The sequence below is a fragment of the Cibotium barometz genome, chromosome 11 (assembly GCF_041138505.1).
Source record: "Cibotium barometz isolate CiBa-2024 chromosome 11, ASM4113850v1, whole genome shotgun sequence".
Lineage (NCBI taxonomy): Eukaryota > Viridiplantae > Streptophyta > Polypodiopsida > Cyatheales > Cibotiaceae > Cibotium > Cibotium barometz.
The window spans coordinates 16,852,882-16,862,739 of NC_141056.1; the positions used below are offsets into that span (position 1 = coordinate 16,852,882).

The 9,858-nt window shown below is 42.0% G+C and overlaps 1 protein-coding gene across 2 annotated transcripts; it reads right to left on the reverse strand.

Moving 5' to 3' along the window:
- Positions 1-2,951: 2,951 nt before the first annotated feature.
- LOC147633836 (pathogenesis-related thaumatin-like protein 3.5) lies at positions 2,952-6,318 on the reverse strand. Of its 2 annotated transcripts, XM_086804888.1 has the most exons (3): positions 4,585-6,318; positions 3,780-4,491; positions 2,952-3,683 (listed from the first exon to the last, which is right to left on the reverse strand). In XM_086804888.1, the coding sequence occupies exons 1-3, from the start codon at positions 4,655-4,657 to the stop codon at positions 3,512-3,514; spliced, it is 957 nt and encodes a 318-aa protein (XP_086661014.1). In that variant the 5' UTR covers positions 4,658-6,318; the 3' UTR covers positions 2,952-3,511. The 2 variants fall into 2 exon arrangements, with proteins under 2 accessions (XP_086661014.1, XP_086661016.1); XM_086804890.1 differs by lacking the exon at positions 2,952-3,683 and having other exon boundaries at positions 3,776-4,491.
- Positions 6,319-9,858: the final 3,540 nt, after the last annotated feature.

Below are 9,858 nucleotides of genomic sequence, written 5' to 3' on the forward strand. Positions count from 1 at the left end.
AAAAGTGAGGTCCGATGATAGATTACATTAAAAAGAATATTTCATCAATGTCTCTGCATTTAGTAACATGAGGCATCTTCATGACTTTCCATGCTACAACCCTTCTCTTATCCATGCCATTGCCTATCTTTGGGATAATCCAATTTGCAGCTGGTGGGTACACGAAGCATGCACAATGACGTCAACTCAAGGGTTGCACCAAGCCTATTTGGTATGTAATTGTCCATGTGCACATGCACGATCAAACAAGTTGATAGGATACAAAGAAACTTTGTTTTTTGAATCACCTCACCCATAAAGTGCATATCTCCCCCTTGTGATTTCTTCGGCAATCACATTGTGGAAAAAGATAGAGTGGGGTTTATGAAAATGCTTCATACAATAGCATTCCTTTATAAGTGTGCAAGCGAACTTGCCTAAGACCCTGACACATGATAATCTTGCCCGATGGTTTGGACACATCCTTCATACAATAACCTAGCATGCCTTTATAAGTGTGCAAGCAAACTTGTCTGAGACCCTTACACATGATAATCATGCCATGTACTTCTTGATGAGCTTGCCAATACTTAGCAAGGAGGAGAGCCCATGACCTGAACAACCATTTGAAAATCCACATAACTCAATGTAACACCCTTTTCCAATGCAAACAACCCACTAATCCACTCAACATAGATGAATTGCTCCAAAGGTTCCCAAAAAACAAGATCCATGTCACCATTGCCCACATCGATGGTGACTAAGAGTTTGAGATTTTTTATCTTCAAAGGAGTGTTCTTAAAACTTAGGGCGGATGCTAATGACCTAGCCTTGTTCTTCACAGAATGGAGATTGCCAATCTACTTTCCATCGATCGGAATAACAATACACAAAAAAGCATTTAACACAACCGTTGGATCTATAGAAGTTCCAATGACATCCTCACGGACCACTGTAGCATTTGTAATACTGGCTAGAGGCTGCCTAACACGCTTAGGAGCAAACATACCAACACACAAAAAGCAAAACATTAACACAAAGCAACACACACAAACACATATAGACAGAAAGTAACGACAGAAAGCACAATGGCACCCCAACAATGATAGAAAGCACATCGGCACCCCAGTAACAATAGACAAAAAGCAAGCCTAGCACTCGACACCCTAGAAAGCAACACGACTAACACAAACACACAAATCCAAACCAATGAACCACAATAGATAGATATAGATGAAGCATATATAGACAGCATATATAGACAATGAAACGAGACCCAAAGCTATAAAGGCACCCACCAACACAACGAGTACATTACCAGAGACAAACCCATCAATGCTAACCACTCCCCTCATACCAAAACACTAAGAAGATACAACAAAAGGAGGAGGGGGAAATAGCATGTTAGCTACCTCAAAAAGAGGAGCCCACTCCTCGTTATTGCATGGAAAGGATACTTATTTGATGGAAATATTTTACATGGAGTTGAAGGAATATTTTACATGGAGTTGAAGGAATATTCGATAAAAATTAAAGAGAAAAAAAAGATGTTGGGTAATGTAGGTTCAGATATTGAGAGAGAGAGAGAGAGAGAGAGAGAGAGAGAGAGAGAGGAGAAATCACTAGCTTGATGTAGCTCAAACCTAGCTTCAAGAAACAAACCCGAGAGAGAGAGAGAGAGAGAGAGAGAGAGAGAGAGAGAGAGAGAGACCTTCCCTAATTACTAAGATGGATGAAGAGAGCCTATGTGAAGAAGTTATTCGAAAGTGAATACCATTGATGATATTATTCGAAAGTAAATACCATTGATGATGAGGTGCAACTCTAGCAAGCTTCAAGAAAATGTATGTCCAAAATTTCCAGAGGGGAGAGAGAGAGAGGTATTAACATCGGTAGAATGCAACACGAGGGCATATACGACCAACGATGGGAGGGGCATGAGAGAGAATTCGAATGGCACATTTATCACTATTAATACATGAATTCCTAACATTGTGGATCTTGTTGGTATGTAGAGATCACCACTACAATTTCAAATGCCTTCAAAAAATATCCAATATCCAACAAGCTTTAATACCTAAAATGCTAGAAATCTTGTTGGTATGTAGAGATCACCACTACAATTTCAAATGCCTTCAAAAAATATCCAATATCCAACAAACTTTAACACCTAAAATGCCTTCTAACATTGGTAGAATGCAACACAAGGACATATACGGCCAACGGTGGGAGGGGCATGAGAGAAAATTCGAATGGCACATTTATCACTATTAATACATGAATTCCTAACATTGTGGATCTTGTTGGTATTATGTAGAGATCACCACTACAATTTCAAATGCCTTCAAAAAATATCCAATATCCAACAAGCTTTAATACCTAAAATGCCAAAATTTTCAATCTATAAGCCATGCACTACTAGCCTAAGGGAATTTTGTGTACATATTTTACACTAGTTGAAATTTGAATAAAACAATTTGAAAACTAAAATCTTTTAAAATCGGCTAGTCTATTGTTATAGATTTCAATCTTTGGATTCAAGAAGACTAGGTGAAATTGCACCCACTCTCTTTATCAAATTTTAATGTGAAAGTAACACTATAGGATGGTTTTTTGACTTTGAACTACAAGATTATTTTTAGTATCTTGCCTTAAACTTAACATGATCTTATTATTGTGAAATACCATAGGCAACTAGTTTTCTAACTAAAATGTCAAATTTGTATTAAGACGTCTAAGCTTGACCATTTTTTAAATAATTGTATAGATATTAAAGGTAAGAAAATAAAGATCACACTAAAAAGTTACCACGAGTTTTGTGTGACTAATCTAGTGAACATATTAAGAAGAATTTTTGAAATAAGGATATAAAGTGCAAGGTTCTTAAATTAAGGATATAAAGTTTGATTCTCTCCATCTAAATGTAGTCTGGTAGTAACAAGCTTTCACTCACATTGGCACATATACACAAGTAGACCAAGGGTGACCCTACATAAAATAAGAATGTCTTTACAAATTACAAATTTATACAACTCAAACTTTAAAAGCAAGAGTAACTAGGACACAACCATTGCACATTGTGACGTGTTTCTACATGAACATCCTTTTAACCACTAAAGACACGCTTGGACTTTGAAGCTTCCATGTTTTGGGAATCCGAGGCAAGCTTTAGCGCATTGGTAGGGCCTAGACCATCGGAAGTAGAGGTTGTGGGTTCTAATCTACACTAATGGCATGTATTTGACACAAAATTTAAAAAAAAGAAGCTGAATAATTTAGGGGAATCCTCTTGAAGGGACGATGTGTGTTAACTTATGGTGGGCTTCCTTCGTGGAATGGCTCATGATCTCTTGCAAATGTTTGGTAGTTGGTATAGGAATAATGCAGGACAATGTGGTTCAAGGCCGGACGAAATGGTCTTATCAAAGGAAAAAGCTCTTTTTTTTCGAGGGACCCTTGGCCATTGTGTGGACGACTTTAGTTCTTGGTTTGCATCCCGTGATTCATGTGAGGCCAAGCGGTGGGCGGTGCATTATTGTCGAGAGCTCAAGCGGGCGGAAGCCACGTAAGCCATGACGGTTGCCAGCAAGATGCGCCAAGCCGTTGGCCTGGCTGCAACCTGGCCTTTGGACGATGCGCTGGCGTAAGCCTGCGTACCCATGAGGTTGCTCCCCGGCTGTTGCAACCCTGTCACACTCTTCTGGCTGCAATTTTCACAAAAAAATTTGTTAAACGCCTTTAAGCTCTGCCTGATTAACTTACCCAGCTTGATTACTTGTGCACTTACGCCTCTGACTTACCTTGATGCGCTTGGGCAAAAGAGAATTGTGTAGTCTGCCCCCGTGCATGTGAAGGTGCTCGTTGGATCGTCGTACGCATAGCTGTAGGCCTTCGGGCACGCCGCCTTGAATAATTGTGCGTACATGGAAGGCTTGCAGGTAGATGGGTTGGCGTAGGCGCCTTGGCAGCAGTACTCTGCCTCCCCGAAGGCGTCGCAGGCGCTCTTGCAGCCCACCACCACGGAGCCGCCGCCATCGCCGCCTTCGTCCGACAGCACCACCTGCAAAGCTGCCGGGCAGTTCAGGTTTAGATCGCTCGCGCAGCCCGCCGTCCCGCACGTGCCGGAGCCCCCCGTCGCCACCACCGCCACCGGGAGGTTGTAACCGTCCACCAGACTCACGTCGTAAAAGTCTTGTTTTACGTTGGGCTGGGTGCCTGCCAGTGTGAACTCCGCCAATGTCGCGGGCGTCGCTGCTCCCGCACCTTCGCAGTGCAACTTGCCGCCGCAATCCCCCGACGCGCAGCTTCCGGTGCCGGATGACGAGAATGTGCAGTCCGTTCTGCCCCAAAACCTGCCGGACCAGCCAGCCGGTGCTTGCAAGCTCGCCGATTGGCCGGGCCCTAGTTCGAAACCTCCGTTGGCTAGCAAGGAGGATCCAGCATTGGAAAGGATACCCGGCCACACTGTGTAGGCGCAGCCGTTCGCAAACGTGAAAGTGGCTGCGGATACCTCTGATCAGACCAAAAAATAATAATTGAATGAGAACAAATAACGACCTGTTCAACTGCGCATTTCATAGCATGATTAACAATTTAATCACTTACCATTGCACAATGCTGAGATCGCTAGAATGCCAAAGCAACAACCCAGCAAAGGCCAAGAGCATGGCAGCTCCATTTCACACACAAACACAATCTCTCACACACGCACACACAGACCTCGACTAGAGGAGGGGCCAACCCTCCTTTGTGTATGTGTGTGAGGGTGTGTGTGTTTGTGGGGGAGAGAGAGAATTTGAGCAATGCGTGTGGACAAATTGAACGAGAAAGGTAAATATGTTTGCTTTTCTCTCAATTAAAGTTTCTTTTGGGTCGAAAAGAGCATAAAGCGCTTAGCACTGTCTCCCCACAGAGAGGATAGAATAGCGACTAAAAATCACGTGTGGTTGCAAAGGTGCCCCCAAATTGTTGGATACAGAGTCGGATGAATGCGATAGTATGGATAAGCTAACAAGATAAGCTTGTGGTGTCAAGTGGGCGTAACGTAGCGTAAAAGCCGGCAATAGGGAAGGTTGCAGCTACAATAAGCTTGGTACCACACTCACTCTCTATGAAGCCCAGCACTTGCTAGAGGGTCAGAAAAGGTGAAGGTTGGGAAACCTTTTAACGGACAAGGAGTGTAGGGCAGAGAGAGGGAGAGTATGTACGCTAGATAGGCAATGCGTGCATATGTGTGTGTGTGTGAGAGAGAGAGAGAGAGATAAAGCACGGTAGTAAGGCAAAATGCTCATGTGCGTGTGTGAGTGAGATAGAGAGAGAATTTGCTAGTAAGAGCAATGTGAGAGAGAGAGAGAGATAGAGAGAATGAAAATCTGTTAGTAAGCAATGTGTGCGCCCGAAGAGAGAGAGAAAGTATGTACGCGTGTGAGAGAGGTATTAACGTCGGTACAATGCAACACGAAGGCATAAACGACCAACGATGAGAGAGATGCTGGTAGGTAGTAAGGATACTAAAAGTTGAGAAAGAAAGAAGAGCAGACACAGGTCAGATACTAGCTAGGGACCTTAGCTCTCTTGTTTCCTCCAGGCTAGCCGTTAACAAACACACGCGAAGAGAAGAGGGATTCAGGGGCGCCTTGTGCTCTTATAAAGGCTTTTGCCTGCCGAATTTCTACAATAAAAAACAGGCAGAGTGCAAATACCCAAGGCTGTAAAGCTAAGCTAAGCAAATGCATGGATTTCACCAACCCAGTAGGGCCACGCTGCCACCCCATTTTCTTAAAGAAAAAACCCCTTTATAAAACACACTGACCCAACCAAATTTGTGGATGCAAGTGATCCAGATATCAAAAAAATGAGTTAAATAAGAGAATAAAAGGGATTAAATTTCACGAATCGAGAATAAATAATAGGGTATCATTGGATAAGATTTTTCGGCTCCTTTTAGGTGCAAAGTAATAACCAGCTACAACCTACAATTACAAATTGTGAGTGCACAACCATTAGCCTAGTTATTGCCAGTGGCCAGATCTGATACAGGCAGCACAACTGCGATCTTGATAAAACGTCGGAGCTTGGAAGGTGAGGAAAGGGTAGTGGGATGGGATCTGAGACAATGCCGTGCACGTTATCAAATATTTCAGTATATATTAACTCTCTCCACCACCCCATGTGAGCTTAGGGCATGTTCGTGCAGGGTGCCAGGTGCCCAGTTTGCGCGGCACCGAGACTGCCGTTTGGGATAGCCGAGACTGCCTTTTGGGATAGCCGTTTGGCCTGACAAGGTCGCCAAAACAGAAGAAACTGCCTCGAGACTCGCCAAACGGCCTCGAAGCGTGTGAAACAAAGCTGGACAGCGCACGCTGTGAAACGAGCTCAGAGACGCGTCCCATCCGGTGGCAGAGTGCGGTTGACTGATTCTTGACATTCCTTGCTAATTCCCCGTGGGAGGGGCGGGTGGGAAATGCGCCGAAAAGGCCCGCGCGGGAACATGCCCGTAGAGAAGTAATGCGCCAGGATCTCAATAATTGAGCTACTTTTACTATAGATGAGGAGAGTACCTCCATATTTCAATTTTAATAATTATTTGTGATTTCACTTAGGTAGTGGTAGGTTGTACTATGTACGTCTTCTCACCATCATCCAGTTGGCTTGCGCAGCGCGCTTCAAGGAGCCAGAACCTAGGTTGGCTAGCCCTAAGCCACCTCCCAAAGCTCTCCCCCCCAAAACCTGCTATTTTTTAAACGTTTGAAAACGCAATTTCAACCACACGATAATGATGGCGATGGTGAAGGCCCCTGTGCGCAGCGGCGGTGAGGAGGTAGTCGTAATAATGCTTGCAATTTGCACAAAAATGCACGAGAAGGTTCAACAGTTCAACTTTCAACAGTTCCAAGGAGAAATGTCCGGCCGGTCACCCAGCAGCCGTGCGGTGTGCAACACAAAAAGTGACAACACCCCAGGCTCGTTTGACTCCTTGAGTCCTTCACTCTCGTAAAATAAAATGTACTAGAGGCCGTTCCTATGGCGCGAAATTGTGCCAATTGGGTACCCAAGGTATCATCTACCTACACTCACCCCAACTTGTAGTGGTGTATTAAGTGAAGTATGGGAAGCTAGAAACAAGATGGTACACAGATGGCACTTGTTCTAGTGTTTTTGATGGGGGTGGCTTGTAACCTGGAGGTACCCCTAGCTGAACACCCGATAGTTACCTTGCCCTTGCTTTGTAGAGGATATGAGGGGGTCCTCACGGAGTACTTTGCTCCTTTCTTGTAGTTGCCCCAAAAAAAAAAAAGATGGTATACAGAGGGACTCCCTTGAATAGTGTTGACCAGGAGAGAATGTTAAGGCTAGCCTGATTAAAGCCTGTAAACTCATAATGATGAGTGGTAGGAAAACTAGAATTCAAGTAGCTAAGTTGGTATGTAGCAAGCTAGAAACTATCCAGATGTAACCTAAGGGTGATGTATCAAAAAAAAATTGGTACTAATATAAATCTCTTTTGCATTTTTTAAAAAAAACTTGTAGTGGTGAGACACATGTTTTAAGTTAAACATAGGGTAGAGGGTCACACTTAAGGAAATTTCAATGTAAGCCTTCGTGATACAGAACTAAAAAGACTATTTTTTGAAATTTTTGATCCATATGTCTTTCGCATACTAATTTTAGCATTTCTTTGTAAAAGTCAATATTCAATCTATTAAATCTATGTAACCCAAAATAGTAACACCCAATATGAGAGAACATTTACGCTCCCAAACATGGTGAACTAGCAATGGAAACCATGGTGAACTAAGAACAACTATGTTTGAAAAGTGCATGTACACAACTTTATTGTTCTCCAAAGGATCCACGACGTAACTGCTTTTGAAAAGTACATGTAAACAACTTTATTGTTCTCGAGTGAATCCACGTAAGCATAAAATTCTTGTGTTTAGGTTTTCGCTAAAGCATACATGTGAGCTTGTGACACACTCTTGGAGTCTCTTGGCAAGCTTTTTTTCTTTTTTTTGTGAAGGAGAAACATACACACTCTTTCATCCTTTTGTCGAGTAAGGGGAAGAGGTGGGCCATAATTCAACCTACAGCATGGGAGGTGAAGGGTGCCACCTTAACCACCCGGCTATGTCTCAACCCCCGTTCTCAGTAAGCTTGGGAGCTCCACCTTACCTGCAAGATAGTGGCTGACTCAATACTTGGAGTGGACAACAAGGGTGTAGGCCCACTCAATACTTGGAGTAGGCAACAAGGGTGTAGATCACCATCCTAGCATCTCAAGAGGGAGAAGCTCACCATGGAAGCTTGGACATAAGCTCCAAGAAGGCAACATGTCATATCATCATACAAAGTGACAAGGTACAATGTCCATGAGCCCTAGGCACTTGGGCTTAGGGTGTTTACATGTGTACTTAATCTGTAATGAAGTAGATTTGGTATGCACATGCACATGGGGGATGGGGCCTAGGCACTTGGACTTAGGGTGTTTACATGTGTACTTTTGGGGGCCTTAGGCAATATTAGGAATAGGGCTCATGGACATTGTACCTTTTTACCCTGTTATGATAATATGCCATCTTGTTTTCTTGGAGCTTATGCCTAAGCTTCCATGGTGAGCTTCTCCCTCTTAAGATGCTAGGATGGTGACATGCACCCTTGTTGTCTACTCCAAGTATTGAATGGTTCACTATCTTGCAGTGGTATCAGAGCTCTTGGCTTAAATCTTACTGTTTGATTTGAAAGATTAGTGCTTAATCTATTTTTGGATTAGTGTTTTTTTACCCAATTTTCATATTTTTCTTTTGATGTTGTTTTGAGTGGATTAATAATGAAATTAATGGTAATCATTTTTGGGTACATGCTAATCATAGATTTCAAAAACCTTAATTTTGCAAAGATTTAAGAGAATCTTGATTTTCTTTATTTTTGAATTAAGGTTTTCAATCATTTTCAAAGTGATTTTCTTACAATTTTCTTGCTAAATCCTTTCGATTAGTGCTTCCTATTATCAAATCTATTCATAAGCCTTAGTTTTCTTTTAGATTTACCTAGTTTCTAGGAAATCTTGCAGTTTTAGAAGACATTTAAGGTTGCTATGTAGATTTTTGTGTTACTCTTGTCAAGAACTAGTGCAAATTAAGGATTTTATACCGATTTCAGTGTAGACAGTTCTGCAACACATCTAAGCAGTTCAGTGTGCAAATTTCATTGCTTTTGCGAAGTTATGTAAAGTTGTTGTGCAGTTAGGTGTGTAGATTGAAGATTATGTTGTAGAATCATGAAGAGTTTATAGTTTACAATAGATCTGAACAGATTATTATAGAGTTGTTGCCTCCGTAATAGTTATGTACAAATTATTATAGAGAGTGAGGTGTAGAATAGAAAGAAATTGCAGAGAACAAAGTTGCTATATGCAGACTTGTAAAGAAGATGGATTTGCAAGAAACAATTCAAACTTGCAACAATAAGACAAACTTAACCCTACTCTTGCTTATTTTTCATTTTCTTGAAATTTGGTGCAAGAGAACTTGATCAGCAAGTTACATTTACAAAGGAAGTGCAAAGTTTACTTGAGAAAGGGCAAACAATGACCATAAATTCATTTGGTGTAATTCTTAATCAAGAAAAGTACACAAGTAAACACCTTAAGTGCCTCGGCCCCATCCCCCATGTGCATGTGCATACCAAATCTACTTTATTACAAATTGAATCACTATGCTCATGTACAATGCCTGACTGCCCAAGTATATGCACTAAATCCAAGTGAATGCTACCAGGTATGCTATGAGAACTAGGAGTAGAGATAAAATCATATATATCTCCATGAATAGAGGATTTAAAAGAGTAACTTGACTCATCTAGCACTAGAAACTCAGGTTT